This window comes from Pristis pectinata, chromosome 21 (genome assembly GCF_009764475.1).
Source record: "Pristis pectinata isolate sPriPec2 chromosome 21, sPriPec2.1.pri, whole genome shotgun sequence".
NCBI lineage: Eukaryota > Metazoa > Chordata > Chondrichthyes > Rhinopristiformes > Pristidae > Pristis > Pristis pectinata.
This window is the reverse complement of record NC_067425.1, coordinates 16,270,251-16,290,000: the sequence shown is the minus strand read 5'-3', so window position 1 is coordinate 16,290,000 and position 19,750 is coordinate 16,270,251. Positions and strand designations below refer to the sequence as shown.

The following is a 19,750-nucleotide window of genomic DNA, read 5'->3' as shown; positions in this document are numbered from 1 at the left end:
AATGAATATGTACCAGATACTTTTCCCAAAGATAGGTTTGGGAAATTGGCCACAGGTCTGGTCAGATGGTGAGGGATCGTGCTGGCCAAGGATACAAAGTTCATGAAGGCTCAGATCCAAAGCACCTTTGGAAATATTGACATCAGGATGTGAGAGCAGAGGTGTTGTAGCAGCAGCAGCGGAGAAAAAAAATATTGAGAAAAGGGGGAAGACCGAAGAGGAGAAAAGATTGTGGACTTGGTGACCAAGGATTAAGGCAAGTTTCTAATTTATCTGCTGGTCTCCCATATTGGTGCCACAGGATTCAAAGCAATATTTTTTGCCCCAGAAGGCTCAAGTTTTCCTGGGGTTTGTGTAGAGAATGAGGGTAGAATATGTATTTCTGATGTGGAATTCAACTGGGGATGCTTGGATGACTCAAGAACTAGAAATGCACTGGTGAATTTTGAGTCATATGATTTCATTTTCACATTGAATTTAATCTGGGTTAAATCTATTTTCAATTTAAAAATGTGCTTATGTAACTGAATATCTAGGTACCTAAGCTGGGGTGCAAGTTTGTAAACTGATCTCTACTCAGGTCCAGAAGCCAGATCAAACGAAACAAAAATCAAAAATGTTCAGAATGCCCCTATGGATCTGCATGGACAAATTAAGATAAGTGCATAAAAGTTAGTTTTTACTGTACCAATAATTATTGGAGTTACTTCAGAGTCCAAATTGAAATCAACATTACATTCTTAAAGTATCAATTCAAACACAAGACAAATTGTGCAATGTTCTTTTTATTAAAACAAGGATATCTAAAAACTAAACAAATTTGAAATTTATTGCAGGATGTGAGAAAAATATTTGAGAATCAGAAAGTTTGACATGTCACTTTATGCAATGTACTAAAAAGCCAAAATGGAGATTTTACTGTTCTGAAGTTTGAATATTGGCATGGACACACTCAGTTTTTTCTTCATTGTTCCAACTTCACTTTGATTCAACTGAGCAAACTAAAAGACCATTACAATACCTTAAAAAAAAACAAGCTGGGGAAAAAAAATCCCAAAGGTTTTTTATTAATATTGCAAAACTTTATTCATCACTGAATCACTTGTGCACTTTGTTACCAATGCATTTTGACTTTTTTGCTGATACCAATTCAGCAATTTTGGGCATTGATGAAACAAACATTCCATATAATATTTTGGTTTATATCTTTTTATTTTAAATATATAAAGGGAATACATGGTGAGATTCTGTCTAAAAGATCCTAAAACTATGTAAATGGTGCCAGGGAGTTTGCATGACCTTCCCACAGCCACTTTAGGTTTCCTCTGGGTGCTTTGGCTTTCTCTCACACCCAAAGATGTGCTGGTTGCTAGGTCAAGTGGCCACTTGAAATTGTCCCAAGTGTAGGTGAGTGGCATAAAAATCAGGATCAGTTGATGAGCATCTAAGAGAGAATAGGCTACAGGGAAATAAGTGGGGAAATGGAATTGTGGGATTGTTTTGTGATCCTACATTAACTCCATTTTTATTTTGTTTTATTCTCCCCACATTTTCATCAACTCTCCCCAGATTCTACCAGTTACCTACACATTAGGGACAACTGATAGTGGCCAATTAACCTATCATAGAGCAGTACATCACAAGAAGATCTTGGGCCAAAGGGCCTGTTCTTGTGAATTCATAAATAATCTATGCTACATTAAAAGGCACAAGAACCTTGCAGAATCAAGCCTATTTAGTCAATGTACAAGGAAACTTGTACACCATACAATTCTGCATGCTCTTCAGACACCACGATCATCCAAACCATTTTGCTGTTCAATTAAGTCACTTAGACCAATGTTATTAACCAAAAAATGCTTGATTTGTGCTGAAACATTTACTAGAATGATCAGAATGCATTGTATTAGCAACAATAATGCAAAGCTAATTAGCAATGTTTTAATATATCCAACTTAGACAGATATGTTAATATGTGGCAGATGGAGTGGCAACTGAAAAGACGCAAGAGGCCAGCCCAATACACGTACAGTTTATTCTTTTTATGTACCATTTGGCATGTGGTGGATTTTCACCCGGAGTCTTATAATATTTTACTTATAGTATACAGTCCACTTCTTTAAATTAAACATTCTCAAGTGTTGAATGTCCTGAAAATGGACTAGATTGTGCCATTTAGTAATTTCATCTGCATTACTTTTGATATAAGAAAATAAAATTCACAGGGAGTTCACAGATAAGTGAAGGGAATGGACACCAAATCAAAGGGAAAACTATACATTGGTCTTTATTAAAAAGGGGTGGATCTTAAGAGGAGAGGTTGGTGGAGAGGATACAGAAAGAAATTCTCAGAGTGGGGCTTTGATGGTTCAAGGAACAACAATGGGATTTAGAGAGTGATGCATTCTTGGATAGGCCAACTAACCACGCATTCAGGTAACTGGGATATCTGTGACTGTGACAGTGAAACAATTCTATAAGATATTTCTGTCTGTAGTGCTAACCCTCTGTTGAAGTATTACCCACAAAGACAATTTAAAAAATAAAATAAAAACTATTACTATTCATTTTCCCACTATTTTTAAAAAATAAATTTCCCTATATTTCCCAAACTTTCTCATTATGAAGTTCTTTCTAGACATTTGAACAAGTTCTCTTTGAAACTAACACTGGTAGATGAAGCTGGTCAGTTAACTTATTTAAGCTAACGGAGGGAAATTCACATAAAATTGGAACAGTCAAGCCATAGACTTGGTATGGCCAATTAACCTTTGAATGCCTCTGTTTAAATGAGAATAAGGAGCTAACTCAGTCAAGATTATCCACATTAAATCATTCTTTAATTATCCTCCAGAAGTTCCATTAATGAGATGATTGTTTAGTGTTTAGTAAACTGTATTTCCAGACACTCATTTCAAAGGGGATCCAGAGACCTGAAGGAAAGAAGTCACCCAAAATTTAAATAATTTAAGGCTTAGAGGATGCACATTGACATCCAGTGAAATAAAATAATCACATTTCTTTCATACAAATCATTTATCAATATACAACTTATAAGACTGAAGCTGCAAAAGTTCAATTTTATTCAATGCAAAATTACCGATTTATCTACAACTGAAAGATTGAGTAGATTTTGCTGAGTGTGCAAAATTAGCACCAGAGGATGTCAGTAGCTCAAATGATAGAAATAGTATATTTCAAGCACAAAATGCTTGCTATTTTCACACCAGCAATTCTGAAGAAAGCAAGGTTACAATGACTGTGTGAAGGCTCATGAGAAAAGGTTTTTGTTAAAAAGAACATTATGGAAGTACCTAGTTGGATAACCTCCAGCAGTTCATAAAGCCAAGTTCCTTTTCATCCTATCAATTTAGAGAAGTCTATTTTGGGATTAAGATGGGATGGAGCACGAGAAACAAAACCCAGGTTTTGTCTAGCATTTTAGAAGTTCAATCAATCAGCTTGCCAGCTATATGTGGTTCCCTGAACATTACTGCATGGACAAAATCTTGAATTGATGAGCTGTTATCATGCAAATTAAGTATTAAACAACTTAAGAGTTGACAAGGGATCATAGAAAATTTGCACACGACTTGAAAATATCTAGCGCATCATGATCATCAAGGTTAACTGTCTGGTCTGAATGCTCAACAGTGCAAAGAAATTTGACACACACTTTACTAACATGGTCAATTTTAAATTTTGAGAGTCACCTGTAAATATGCAAAAAATAGAAATGAAATGCCCACCTGTTACAAGTGAAGCAAACTTTGACAGGCAATGGGACTAGGCCATTGTGGTCTAGTTCATGCTGTGCCCTCTTCACATTCTTCCCCGTCATTTCTTCCTTTCTTCTCCTTTTACTGGTACCTGCATGATACAGTTTGTGTCATTATCTGCAAATATTGATTTGATTTACGTGACTACTGCTACCTGTGGCTAAGCCTCCTTTAACTCTTACTCCGACTTTACAAAATAAGTTGAGACTATCAGCAGATGGAAACAGAGACTCTGTATTTCTATGGACTGTACTGTTCCTTATATAAAAAAAAGTAGCAAAAGTCTTCCACATGTTGCAGATGATTCAGCAGATGACTCAAAGCACATCTACAATCAAAATGGGATACTCATCTTTGCTGTCACCTTAACATGAAACCATAGAAATACACCAAGGTCCTACCTATTTCATTATTGAACACACACTGCTCCAAACTTTCAATATTAGTTTAACCTGCAGGTTTAATTGAAACTTCTCCACTCCAGAATCCTTGGGAGAGGAGGGGGACAAAGATGAAAAAGCTGATTTATAAAAAATTCCAAAAGGAAAATATCTAAATTTAAATGCAGCGTTAATGATAATACAGTAGCGACAAATTGGAATGAAAGAATTAAAAACACATGCATTTCCTTTCAATTTGAGTTCCCACAACCAGCACTCTCAACCAATTAAGGCAGACTACAGGTCACTCCTTCCCTGCATGGATCCAAATCAAAGAAAGTAGGGATTTATTTTTCATAGATCTCCAGATACGCCCTTGGTCCATTAATAAGTAACCATGTAGAGAGTTAAAGGAAACTTGCCTGCTGACGATGGTCAAATTTAAATCCAGTTAAGGGGATGATTTGAACCAAACCTCCAATGAAGAGATCAATACAGCTGTTAGTTGCTATGTTGCAGCTGCTTTTTGGGAATAATATCCCAAAACAATTGCATGGAAGCCAGATATTTCAGTTCCCTTCAATGATCATGCTACAATATTTAAACACTGAAGCCCTTAAGTCATTTGCAAAGTTTTCAAAATTCTCAATTGTATTGATCAGAAAAGCTTCTTCAGTTTTAAAATGTAATTGCACAAAATGAGTTCAAAATTAAATTATATTGAATATGTTATATGGGATTTGACATACATGCTAATGACAGGAATAGATGGGGTAGATAGTCAAAATCTTTTTCTCATGGTAGCAGTTTCAAAAAAAAACAAGAGGGCATATTTTTAGAGCGAGAGGTAGGAGGTTTAAAGGGATCTTAGGGGCAAGTCTCCCCCCACTGAGTGATTAATATCTGGAACATACTGCATAGATGGTGGAATAAGATTACTATGTTTAAAGGCATTTAGATAGACGCTTAAATAGGCAAAGCATAGAAGAATACTGTCCTAATGTGGATAACTGGGATTAGTGTTGATGGGCATAAGGGCTCATTTCTGTTCTGTGCAATTGTATGAGAACAAATAAGGTAGTTGAGAGTGCAGCGCATTCTACAGATGGTCGTGGGTCAAAATGCCCTACAGAACTGGCCTGTTCAATTTCTGTTCAATCTACAATATATTCTTTCCTCCAATTCAAACCTCGCGGATGACCATAATTTGTTTCAATACCTCTGCATCAAAAGTGCACACATTCAGAAAGAATTAACATAGGTGCAGTGTGTCTTTCAGAAGCACCAACTTCCCATCCATACTCTGACAGAGAATGGACACTCAGGTGAAGTACAAATGGGCACAGTATTTTTAGGAAGTGAAAAGTAGAGCAAGAAAATCAAATATGCTAAATGGGCTGAAAAAGAACAAGTAAAATCCACTGATTTGTTGCAATTATTGCCTAAACAATATTTCCTACAGGTGTAGGATGTATTATGTAATTATCCCTTGTATTCTGATTTTCAAGAGCAGAGAAACCTGACATAATGCAGCGAGATATACAAGTTGAAAGTAGATAATTAAATGTTTAGGCATACTCAAAAAGTCTCTTAAGAGTCTGCCTCTTTTCAAATTCATGCTGGATTTTGATTGAAGTGTTATACTTGATGAAACAAATCAGTTTTGATTTTGAATGCACTTCCATTACCAAGTATTAAATGAGCAATTTTCTGAATAGACAACATCTACAAAGATCACGTTACTATATGCCTTTCAAGGCAAAAGTCTGACAGATGTTATGCATGGTCTATGTTATTGCATAGTATATTGACAAATTATTAAGACAAAATTATCACCTCAGGTGAAAGCACATCATGGCATATCAATTTTTGGTCTTCTGCTCCCCTCTGGTACCTCACACAAGTGGCCGTACAAGAGTATTAGTTGGTTGTTGATTTCACAGGTTGGCAAGGAAGCGCACACAGTTATGTAAGAACCAATCAGGAACACAAACATGGTTGTTTTCTCCATCACCCACCCAACATCAAATCTAGCACCACTACAACTAAGATATGCTAATTAAACATTATGACAGCCTTTTGACTTTTTAAATTGAGGGGCGCCAACAGGATAATTTCACATAGCAACCATACACATTGAAATCATGAAACTAAATCAACCACTCAACAGACAGCAAAATTATGCAGGTAGGTAAAACAGTCGAGTAAAAATGCATTGACACAATTAAGCAGGATTGAAAACTGACAACTGAATTAGAGTGAAGTTAAGGGTAGAATTCCATGACATTTAATACACCATATACGATTTTTGATTGAGAATAATCGGACAAGACTACCTCCCATGATTTTAAGCTAGTTACTAGGGCTCATCAATTTAAGACTACCAAGAAAGATGTCAGGTGCCTTCTGTGTTCTGTGCTTCTCTTACATAGATAGGAGAAACTAAATTAGTTTGTGGGAGATGATATGCATTTTCATATAGTAATCTACTGACCAGGTAGAAAGCATTCCAACTCCAAATATACTGGCTTAAAACAGTAGAAATGTAAACACCTCGTTAACTGACAAAGTAACAAATAATTACTTAATCTCATTCATCTACATCAATGACAGTCAACTGCTGCTAAACCACAACAGCTAGGCTAAGTGACTATTTCCTCCTCTTGTATTGATCAGTTACTATTTTATTGCAATTTAGTTGATCATTTTACTTGGAGCACAGCAAGCCTGTACAAGTGTTGTTGTCTTCTGACCAATCGTTGCAAACATGCAGCCTGCAGACAATCATCTCACCAAAAGCAGGCTGAAGATTAGCATTTGCAACAATTTACAATCAATGGAACTATAACCAATAGTTTTAACATAATGGGGAACATGTGAAAGAGTGCTGAAACCACCAAGGCATCTTTTTTTTTAAAAAACACATCAAATTACCAAGTCATTGCTCAACTACTGGCTGGTCATTTCAGGGAAATGTAGGTTTAATGGAAGTGCTCAAAAATGGCAACAGTGAAAAAGGATCAGTGAATCAGGAAAAACCTTAGCGAATCAGCCGATATGAACTTAAAAATGTTGTTTTATACATTCTTTCCAGAGTAGAGATGGTGACTTAAACCAGCAAAAGGGAAATGGGATAAGGCCATATTGATGTATGCAGAGAATGAGTGCCTTGTACTTTTTAACTATTCCAGTTTATCTCATAGCATCCTTTGAAACCCATAATCAAGTACCTTCCAACATGGAATACTGTACAAGGTATCAAGACATTCAGTAAACTATGAATTTGGATCTTGCCATGCTCAGATTCTAAACATTTCTAATGAAGTAAATCTGCTAGACAAATTCAAAGTGGTAAGCATTTGACTGACTTGCTTTTCTAATCCAAATAGTGAACCAGCTTTGAGCACAGAACGATTAACCCTTTCCTTTCCCCTGCAGCTGCAAGGAGTCCCTTCTTGATAGGAATATTTCAGAAGATTGTTGAGAAACCAGATGGAAAATACTGCAATTAAACCACATAGTGAAGTTCTAATAACAAGTGTGCCAGAGTTAAAACAAGTTTCCACCATGTTGAAATTTTCCTTTGCAAATGAGTTTTAGTGATTCACAACACTGATATAAAACAGGATCACACTGTTAACTGTATTATAGCAGAAGCTATGGCAGGTGGGAGATAATACAAAAGTACTTGATTTTAAGGAGTGATGTCATTCCAGGTTAAGGGGGTGGGGAAGGAAATGGAGAGTCAGTGATAAGTTTAATAATAGAAGCAGAAATCCAAAGGAAGTCTGGGCTCAATTAATCTCATTGATACACATGATCTCTTTATGAAATATGTATGATATTGACCCATTTAAGTATATGCACAGAGGCCAACAATTCTATTGAACACGTTTTCTATGCTTACTGTTGCCCACTGCCCAGCTGCAAAAATTCAAGCCAATTAGTCTCAATTGATCTGAATTGAAAGAAATTGGGTAACCACAAGACTCAAGTATGCACTGAAGGCTTTATACTCGTAGCCTTGCACACCAACTCAAATCCAAATCCCTACCAGAAAATTTTCATCCAGAAGTTAATATCACCAGACTAATGCCAGCTTTACTATCCACTGTACATTATGGTATATTTCATGTACAGTTGCTTTAGATGTTTCATGAACATTACCTAAAACTGTACTCCTGATATTACTGGAAGATCACACCAAAATCAAATTAAATGAAGTGCTAGATCCTGACATTACATGAAGATTATGCTACTAATTCTGGATCAACCACTTTTGGAACTTTTTTTGGAACTTAGAAGATGAAGCCTTGATGATTTTCATTATATAGTTATATAGTTTTCATTATATAGTTATATAGTTCCTTTGAAAATAAGCTCAATTCCCACTAATCCACAGCTGCAGAATTTGATCATTTCTGCTGTACAGATAAAGCAATAAATATATAATAAACAAGGCCAATCACATGCAAGTTTCTTTCATGCTGTCATTAAAAGCATCATTGATTAAAAAAAAACATTAAACCACAGAAGAACAAGGGGTAATCTTTTGAAAGAGGGGGCACAGTTTCAAGGGGACGGTCATTTAAAACTGAGGTAGGTAAAAATTTCTTCTCAGAGGGTGGCGAATCTCTGGAATTCTCTACCCAAAAGACGTGGAAGAAAGATCACTGGAGGTATTTAAAGGACAGGTGGATAAATTTTTGAATGAATGACATGGAAATGACACAGAAGAGGTGACGAAAACGGGGGAGATCAGCCATGATCATATGGAATGGCACACGAACAATTCAGGCAACCTACTCCTGCTCCCATTCTGTGTCCTTGCACTCATTAAAAATGTTCATGTGACAAACAGCAATATGACAGCTGTTCAACTTTTCCTAAAGACAAGCGCATCCAATGTGGATGACTTTCTTCTGAACATTTAGCATGGATGTGGGAATCAGGAACTATATACTCATCAAGATGAGTACTTTCAGCAGTTTATATTTTGCTCAAGATTCATTAGCATGCTGTTTAACATATGGCCACTTATTTTAGAACACAAACATTTTAATTTGGAACATCAACTCCAGTTCACGGGTTGGCAAACCAGTTTCATTCTAAATTGTCTTAATGATTTAAAAGGAAGTCTGGACAAATACAAACCTGATGCAAATAATCTCAGCAAACTAAATGCATCCTTGTCATAAATAGATTGCCCAAGTAAAATAGACGCAGAAAATATATGGAAACAGCACACTGATGCAAAGTTATTCATACAACTGAAAACCTCAATGTGGCAATTGAAATATTTGCCAGAAGAATAACCAAATGACCAATATGGTTTGTATAAATGCACAGAACATGCAACTTTTATAATGCTTGTACTGTATTTGTTACAGATTGCAAGTGTGTTTTTGGAACTTAGAAGATGAAGCCTTGATGATTTTCATTAAAATAAGCAATTCTGTGTAGTTACACTGACTCCCTCACCTGGAAGTGCTGTGGTACACGTCAGTTCATTTGGGAGTTGAAATTGAGTTGGATTTCGCTCCATAGCTGCTGCAATAAGTATTTCAAATGGATTCCTTATTTGCAATTGTGAGCAGTCCATCTCCATGGCAGCATTTTCATCATCCACATCAATCATATCATCGTCCACATCATTCTGCTCAGAGGTGGGCGTGTCAGTGCTTGCATTAGACGTCGGCGTGCCGGGCCGGCTAACACGCCTTTCCAAATTTTTTGCTTGTGCAAATGCTCTGCAGTTACTGTCCACCCTGGAATCCAATGCTTTATTGTGGGGCTTGTCAGGGAATTCCATGTCCACAGTAGGGGAGGCTGTCCTTTTAACCGTCTGCTTGTCCATAACTCCATTTACTTGGCCTAGTCTTTCCTTTTTCTCTTGCTTCTATAAAAAAAGAATATTATTCACGAGAGACTACAAAATAAAACATAATTCATAATACAAGTAAAAAAATATTGACAGGTCAGACAACAAAAATTAAAATGGTTTGAACTTGAAATTAAAAAAAACCTCTGAATTGGGAGTGGGGAGGGTCCAAAATGGCAATACATGGAGCTTTTGTGCACTAAATTCCTGATCCAATGTCTGCACAGCTAAATGAGCCAATAACTTCAGGCAAACCCTCAGTACCCCAAATTACAAAATGTCATACGGCAAAAGGAAACTTGGCCATTTTAATGACCATTGTTGGAAATGAATGCATGGACTTGAATCAGCTGACATGTGCAAAAAAATTTAGAAATTCTTAGACTTACACATAAGAATGGCTATTTGGTATGAATTAACAGAGCTACAAATTTCTTTTAAGCTGGCCTTGGAAGAAAATGAGAAGGTGCAATGTATTCTCTCTTGAACCAAATGATTTTTTTCTATTTTAAAGAAAATATTTACTTACTTTTCTACGAACTGTGCACCTGTGACACATCCAGTCCCCAGGTGGAAGCATCTCCTCGCTGAGGGGAGGGTTACTGCAAAGACAAAAAAAAAATTCAGCTGGCTGGAAGTGTCTGGAAATTTACATGGTTTAAATATTAATTTTAAATACATTGTGGCATTCTTTGCCACAGAAAAGACTATGAAAATTCTGATATATCTACTAGACTATCGTTGATGCCATGCAATGTTGAAACTGGAAATTCAGCACATTCCAATCAATTTAATAAACTCAGAATGCCACTTTAAGAAAGCACTATGTAAACATTTCTTCCAATCTCAAAATGATACCTTGGATTAACAGAGCAGTTGCAAAGTGTGAGAGCGCGCGTGCACATGTGAGAGAGCATGTGCGTCCACAGCTTTAAGTTCCATATCATAACTAACATGCATCTAACCAGTTCAGGACTCCTGCACAATAATGATGGGGTAAAACCCTGCCTGACAAGATATTACTCATAATTGTCAAGGTTCTGTAACATGATAAAGCGCTACATAAACTCAAGTCATTTCAGGGTGAAGCAATCCACCATAAACATCCACTGCTACAAGTTGAATAAATTTCACTGAATGACTGTAGATTGCTTACAAAACTGCTTTTTTCGAAACCTCTCAAGACCATTATTTGAGAATTGTGATAGCAAATATCAACAGACAATTCTCCAAAAGATCTACACTGTTAATGATTACCAATAAGCACAATTACATACATCTGGTCCTTTCCAACTTGAAAATACTGAAGAAAATTGGTGCACTCCAATCATTGAAACTTCTAAACTCAGGAGATATCAACAACGAATTCTAACTTCTATGGTTCAACTACTCAGGAGAATCAAATAATACCTTTTAATTAGAATTCTAAAACCCCTAAGCCAAGTTGTTATCAAGTGCCAAAATACACTAAATTTCCATTGGAAATGATTTGAGATTTTGGAGATACAAGTAGGCAGAAAAAGTGTTGCGCAGGCTGGTAGGGCTAACCAAGAATAATTATTTGCAAGAAATACTGAAAATTAGTTGAGAGGTAATGTTATCTGAGCTTTATTGTGCACAGAAGGTTCATAAGCGCTGTAGAGAAACTGAAGCCAATATCATGAGAGAACTGGGCTGCAATAATACAAGCACAAATTGAAAAAGAATACACTTTTGACATGTCGACAGCTTGATGATCACATTGTAGCTATAATGCTGTGTCCACTTATGGTTCCACAGCATGGTACATTACAGTAGTCTTGGAGAAGGTTCAGGCAGGAGCTGCAAGGATAATGCTTTGTTTAACCTCTAACAGATAGGGTTAAGAACATTTATAAATATATTTTCATGGCAACTTAAACTTGTTGACCTGACAGAAGTAAAAGATATTTAAAGAACTAAAGAATGCCCCTCTTAATAGATTATTCTAATTTATTAGGCAAAGTCAGGGAACACCATATTAAGCAATATAAAAAGAGGATATTAACAGGTTCTCCTTTTCTCTTTAGTTCAGCAAACCTCAGCAAAAAGTGGTACATGCCCACATGATGCGTGTTCTCTAAAGGACATTGACTGGGACAGAAATCACACCTTATATACGATGGGTGGTTTTAGTAGGCATCTTTTGGTCTGCGTGATTTCAAAAAGCTGGGTCCGATTGCTTGAGGTGACCAAAGTGTTACTCCGGTTGTCTTTAGTTATTTTTCTCTGGATCGAGCAGAGTTCAGTCATGAAGAGCTGGCTATCATAGTAAGGAGCAACCTTGAACCATCTGTTGGTGTTTACCGATCCCACAACAATTCATTAATGCAACAAGGTTTTTTTTTCCCACTTCAATTTCAAAGCTTTGTCACGTGGGGTTATAAATGCTGTATTATGACAAACATACTTAGTTACTGATTGCACAGACCATTTTACTCTATGTAACTAGAAACAAAACATGGCAGATGTCACCGATACTGGAGTTTAATTTGCACCACTAAACTCATGGCAGCTTTAAGAAAAAGATACCACATGGATCTAAGATTTTTTTTAAAAAGCTGTGAAACTAAGCAACTGCTATCCCTTGCAGTTAAGTTTCATTTATGCAATCTAACTGTTAAGCATCCATTTTTAAGCAAAGGTACAACCTACTGTTACTGTTGAGTAACTTGCACCTAAATTATGTCTTATTCAATACACTTACTTTTGATACGAAAGGCAAACAATATGTACATCTAAATATATTGTGCAACCAAATGGTTGCCCATTCTGTCAGTTTATTTGCTGAGTAGTTAATTGTATCACAAGCAATCAGTAACAGGTTTTAGATTCATCAGGAATCCCTAATAAGGAAAGATTAGGCAAGCTAACAAAAAGTGAAAGGGTGAACAATCTAGCCACAGTGCGTGCAAGAATCTGCACTTCATACATTTTGCAGCATGGTCGTGGTGATGGATGGAAAGAAATATGGCAGCAAATAAATTACAGTAAATTGCAACAAACTTGATATGGTCCAAACGATTCAAATTAAAAGCCAGAGAAAAAAGTGCTGCTACAGCTGAATTTCCTCAGAATTTCCTGATTTCCTTAAAAAAAACCTCAGATGAAACATCAGCAACATCTGTGGGTAGCAGAGGTTGCTAAACCAAACAGCCTGCACAAGATAGCATAACCAAAAAAAAAGAGACCACCTCAAAGCCAAAAATGGCAGGATAGCCCATTATGTAACGAGACAACACCCCGTTACATAACAGAAATAGATTTCCCATCTATCCAAAAATCCATCCTCAAAAATAAAAGCAGAGAGATTGAAAAGGTGAAGGTTTCCCAGACCCTGTGTAGTAGTAAAGATAGACACTAATTTCAAGTAAAATGAGTGTTTTCTGATTTGTCCCAACTGCAATTAGGAAGCAGCCATTCCCACACTCCCAACATTTTAAAGTTCCAGGCACGAATCCAAAACTAGCATTGTGCACAAAGACAAAGAATGACCTGGCAAGGGCTTTCTGGGCTTGATCAAAGGAACATGTAGACTAAATTCTGACCACCACAACCATCCCCTCCCCAACACTAATCCACAGTTCTCAATTTGGTTACTCAAGTCTTTTGGGAGACTAAATCAGTCAGATTACAAAAGCTAAAAAGGTATAAATGATACAATTATTTTTCATTAGCCAGCTAGTCAGGGCCTTGCTGGATAAACATGCATAAATCTCCCTATGTTCATTGGAATAAATAAAATGGAAAGTTTCACAGCATATAGAAATTTTATTTTTAAAATGATAGGGAAGCCTTAAAGACATTTAACATTTCCTTGCCCATTCAGATTTTTGGTTTCCAATTAGAATACAATTTATTACATTAAAAACAAAATTTACATGTAGTCAATTTAATGTTTAAAAGAACAATGGCAAAATATTTGTCATGCAGTATATATTTTTGTTTCTATACGCAAGTGCAATAAAATACATTCCACTTATCCCCAACTATTCCTCAGGCATTGACGAAGCAGTTTTGACTGCAGGTCCATTACTGTACAAACAACTCCTCCTGCTGGTTAATATTCTAAACTGCACCATAAACACAAATTTGCAAAAGAATATATTTTAGACTCAACTTTGACTGGCATCTTAGTGGACATAAGATCTACCTGAGCCACCTTCAACTCCTCCTGCAATGCAACTTCATTTTTCTCCAAATTTAAAATATTAAACAGCTGCCCTGCTCTTAACTAAGTAATTCAGGTAATTTTTTTTTAAAAAACACACCTAATTAGCAATGGATCGACTATTTTCTTTAAATCACAATGACTCAGTGAAGCATGAAAGAGCAGGGGAAAACTAAAAAAAAGGGGGGAAAAAAAAACAGGTCAGCCAGAGTAACAAGCTATTCAGTAAGACATCTTTAGGATGTGCTCTCAGCGGGGTTGTGTGTTAGCCAGGAGCTGCTTTTCACACAGACACCATTTGACAAAAAGTAGGGGGCTGGAAAGAAACGTCATCTTAAAACTATCTCAAGTCTGATACTTGTAATTTGGCAGCTGAGCATTGTTTCTAAGCTTCATTTTAAAATCAGCTGCAGGTAGGCTGGATGATTAGCACAAGCCAACTGCCATAATTCTATTTTATGAAGAGCCTTTGAAGTGCAGCAAAATTAGCTACCCAATAAGTCAATCAGCAATCCTCAAGACCTACATCTGAATTATCACCATACTTCCTTATCTTCTCAAAAAATCCAGTTGCCTATTAATTACACTCAAATGCACAAAGCATTTTCCCCTCACTTTGCACACCAATACCTATTCAGCTAAAATAAAAATTACGATACCTTGAAATGCAATTGTTGAATTATCTAAACAAATATTGAGGAAATCCAATCACCAGAAAATTTAAACAACTTGGAAATGGAGTTAATGACTGTACGGAGCTTCAACCTTAAAGCTGCCATACATATGTAGGCATCAACAGCCAATTTGCATTTATACAGCACCTTTCACACAAGAAGTACATCTCAAGATGCTAAACCAAGGTCCAAGAAGGAATTTCAAGGATTATGGGTACTCTAACAAAAGATACAATACGGATTTTACACCAGACGGATGGGTTAGTATGGTGCTGTGAACATATGCACATACCTTGTTAAAAGTTAATGATCCCTAGTTGTCAAATTCGAACATTCCACAAGGATAACAGAATCCTCTGTTTAAGTAGTCATTTGCAGATTGTTCAAATTAACCTGCCTCTCCAAAGTGATGGACATATTATATCATTCATTAGTGCGTATTCTAATACAACTGTAATAATGGCAATCTTGTTGGTTGAATTTTGTGTCAATGCACATTACAGGTTCCTCAAAGCAAAAATGAATATACAAAGTTGAACTTTATAAACTTTCAAATTTAAACCAAGGTCCTGTGTGAGAATACAGAAATACGTCATTCTTTGGTCCTGCTGTACTCTATTTTTCTACTTCAAGATATTCTTTGAACTGCATACATACTGGAGCTGCTTCTTCAACAGTGTCAGTGCAAGTGACAATAAAGGCTAAGTTTACAGATCATGACATTGACAGTAATTCATTGACCAAAATTTGCCTTCAATATATGCAAAATTAAATAGAGTGTTCTTCATATTACATTACAACATTATACAAATAATTCTGATCACTTCTAAAAATTTGCTTAAATGCACAGACCTTAACAGGATAACAGACAAGATTAAAAAGGGCCCATTAGTTGTGTACCTTCACTACCTTGGTATTCCAGACATCACATTCACTTACCAATATCTTCAAAGCAACTCAATTTGCAACACTCATCCATTTTGAATAAGAAACAGGACACAGTCTCATTTATGCATTTAAATTCGAGCAGCATTGTCCTACTGTACTAGACAAGTCTTGGTCGTAACAACGAAATCATCTGTTAGTCAAGCTACAAATGCATGGTGAGATCCACACGCCTCAATTTCCTACTACATGTATTCTATCACATACTGAAAATAGCAAGATTTCTTACAATACTGGAATGAAGTTCGTGGTCTTCCCTACACATCTTCCACACTTCACTCACCTTCTGGAAAGGCAAATCACCAAAAGTGATATTCAGCTGGTTGGTGCTCATCTGCGCCCGCCTGAAAGTGTGGCCCATGGTCTGACTATGACTATACTTATTTTGGCAGGATGAGCAGGTCCTATCTCACTGGTTCCCCAAGTACAGGAGCATGGCCTCAATGACAACAGGGCCTTGGGAGATCTCACCCGAAACAGCTGGCAAAGGTGCAAGCAAAGCTTAGATAGCTGTGAAAGTTATCAGAGATTTTAACAGCTTTACTGTCCATCACTTGAGAGGCAGGTTAGTTTGAACAATCTGCAAATGACTACTTAAGCAGAAGACGATTCTGTTATCCTTGTGGAACGTTCAAATTAGTGACTCTGACATTAAAAAAAATTAAAATATTTTGAAACAAAAGTTAAATAAAAATGCAAAGAAAACCAGAAACATTAAAGTTATAACAACTGAATAGTATCTTGGCTTCCCCTTTATTTCCTACATCCTTAGTCTGCAATTTCCACTGAAATCAATAGGGTGCCACATCTGTGCCAAGGCTGACTTGGTGCAGGATCTATGTTGAAAGCCTGGGCTCTGCCACTGACTACATGTTGCAGAATGTCAACACAATCCAGCCCATTGCTTTCTGGCCACAGTACTGCTTCTTTGCTTACATAAGACAAAAAATTAAGTGGTACTTTGAACATCATTGCACTATTTAAAAAAAAACTTTTTAAATGATCAAATGCAAGAACCCTGGATCAAGCCTGAAATCATTTGATGCACAGAGATGCAAAAATGTCACTGGAATATCGTAGCTCTGGTTTGGAGCAGAAACGTTTTAAATTCTCTCTGTACCAATCAGCAGTACTGGTACTTTCAGCAGTCTGCACTTAGAAACAGCTCAGTGAACTTACACTGGGAAGAAGCATTGAGGAAGTGGTTTATTAAACACAAACTACTTCTGGCAGCTGCAGTGTTTACTTCATTTGTTCCCCAAAACAATTTTAATAAAACCAAAGACTGTCATTATAAACAGGCATTTTAGAAAGAGAAAGGGAAGAAATGGCTTGTAGCCAATTGAAAATTTAAGGGAAAAAAATGCATCTGAAAAAATGAGACAACTAATCAAAATCATGGCTGTTGTACGAAAATGATAGTGTTCTAGATACAACCTGACAAGAGATTTACAAATATAAAGCAAAGGAATATAAAAAAGACATTGCAGTGCAAGCAACATGAAACAATCCCTGAACTTTGGAAATGGTTATCAAAATTCTGCAAAGCAAAAATAGAATTAGGTAATTGGGGGAAATGTCCATGCTGTGTATTCAATTATGCACATACATACAGGGACTGTGTATCCAATTCAATTGCTAATGCAACATACTGTGCTATCAATACCATATATATGGGTATAAGAATGTTTACATCCATGTAGTAAGGATTCCTATGGTCATAATTGTCTTTACCAGTGGATTGGTTGCAGTCTTCAGTAATAATGCTTTATCAGCCAAAAGTTTGTAGTTTAAGTAATAACATGCAAATTAATTCATGGATGAGTGGATAGAGAAGATCAATAAAACTGATGCAGAAATCACAAACGTTGCAAAAAAAAAAGTTAAATGGGAAAAATCCCTTCAACTGAGGAAAATAGTTTATTATTGCAAAACAATACAGAACAGATTACATATTGAGCAGTTGAAAGGCATTTACCAAGAATATTAGCATCACTCCAATATTTATTCATCGCTACTGGAGTATTAGCAAAATTAAAGAACCAGCAGGAGCATCACAAAGGAAATAAAACTTCACCAGTATATGTTACCATTTCATTAGGTCTGTCTGAAAGACCTAGAACTCACTAAAGCATTCAAAAATCAAGCCAAGACATTTGAAATGCAATGTTCGATACTATTAAAGATACTTGGGCATTGCAAGCAGTTCAGAGAAAGTTACTTGACTAATACCCGAAATCAACAGGCTGTCTAATGAAAGGTTGAATGAGCTAGTGTTGCAATCAGAGTTCAGAGAGTGAGTAGTGACTTGTTTGTGGCAGAGTCCAGAAGTGTGTGCGGATTGGGGTCTCAACCACGTGGATGGGAAGAGAATGCATCCTCTTATGGGAGAACGTAGAATGAAGGGTCACATCTTAAAAATAAGAGTTCCCATTTAAGACAGACATGAAACAAAATTTTCATTCTGATCGAGGGTCTTTGGAACTCTGCTTCGATCATCCCAAGGAAGAATCTGAATATTTTAAAAGCAGAGAAGATTGGTTCTTAATAAGCAAGATAAAAAGGTTCAGGGAAGCCAGGAATGTGGAATGAAGATCACAATTCAAATCAGCCACAATCTCATTAAATGCTGGAACAAGCTCGAGGGACTGAGTGACCCTGTCCTACACCTAGGTTGTACGTTTGTAAGAAGCTGCAACATTCTTATCAATATCCTGCAGGCTGCTTTATGGACGGAGTAGAAAAAGATGATCCAAGTCAAGTTAGAGCACCAATACCAAAAAATTGGTGATTAAAACAGACTAACCAAAATGAATGAAGGAAGCAGTTGTTGTATCAATGCTGCTCCAATGGTCCATGCAGCCTTGGCACTGGTGTAAAAAGTGACAAGTTTAAAAATCAGAGGTTATTAACCACATAGTCAAATTTATTCAGGATCATGCCCTAAATCAAAACCAGGTTTTTGTTTTTGAAAAGAGTGTCCTCTACCATTCCTCTTTTTCTAGCTCTGCAATCTGTGCAAATTATTGGCGTGCTTTCTTTCAATGGTAGACATACACTAACCTCAAGCAGACATAACTTCTCCTGCATTGGGTTTAATGAAGCTTTTCCCACACAAGGCAAAACTGTCATTAGAGAGGCCTAGAGGTTGGTCTTGACTCAAGAGAAACATTAAGTTGTGAGTTCAGGGTCTACTTCAAAGATCCAAGCACAAAATTTAAATCAATACTTTGGTACAGTAATGAAGGACTGCTGCAGAGATGTTATCCTTTGGATGAGAAAATAAATCAAAATCCTGTGTACTCTTTCAGGTGAACTTTAATTGGCCCTATTAAGGTAGGAGCATGGGACAATGCAAGGATTGAGCACAAATAGCTCAAGCCTTTAATTATTTTGTTATCTGTAATGTCTTGTCATACAAAATTTTGCTGCTACATTTTCCTACTACATTTTCGTACATTATGAAAGTGATGACACTTAAAGTATTTATTGGGTCTGAAAGGCAGTGGCCAAGTACATTTAGTTAATAGTATATTGCATCTTATATACCTAACCACAATGGGTTTTAGTTTTGATGTCAAATTTTCCCAATTGACAAATATAGGCTTGCACAATGGGTTTTCCAGGGTCCTCTGGGCCAGGAAGGTCCAAACCGACCCAAAATAATGGATCCCATTGCTATCAAAGTTCTCTGAGACACTCCCCAGTGACGTCCCTTCAGCCTGCTTCACAACAACAAAAGCAACTTTAATATACCAAGACTTTTAATAAATCTCTTGAGGTACCATGAAAATTACAAGAGATATTAAGGCAAATGACATTAACTCTTAAAACAAACATCTTAAAAAGGAAAAAATAGAAAAGCACAGGAGGTTTAGGGCTGCTGCAGTCAAAGGTATCAA

At 36.5% G+C, this 19,750-nt stretch overlaps 1 protein-coding gene across 1 annotated transcript in view; it reads right to left on the bottom strand.

Moving 5' to 3' along the window:
* phf12b (PHD finger protein 12b) overlaps nt 1-19,750 on the bottom strand; it is a 67,864-nt gene that overhangs the window by 31,978 nt on the left and 16,136 nt on the right. The window contains exons 3-5 of the mRNA XM_052035814.1: nt 10,570-10,642; nt 9,641-10,058; nt 3,750-3,870 (exon numbers count right to left, since the gene is read on the bottom strand). Coding sequence (XP_051891774.1) covers nt 3,750-3,870; nt 9,641-10,058; nt 10,570-10,642 — 612 coding nt within the window. The remainder of the gene's footprint in view (nt 1-3,749; nt 3,871-9,640; nt 10,059-10,569; nt 10,643-19,750) is intronic.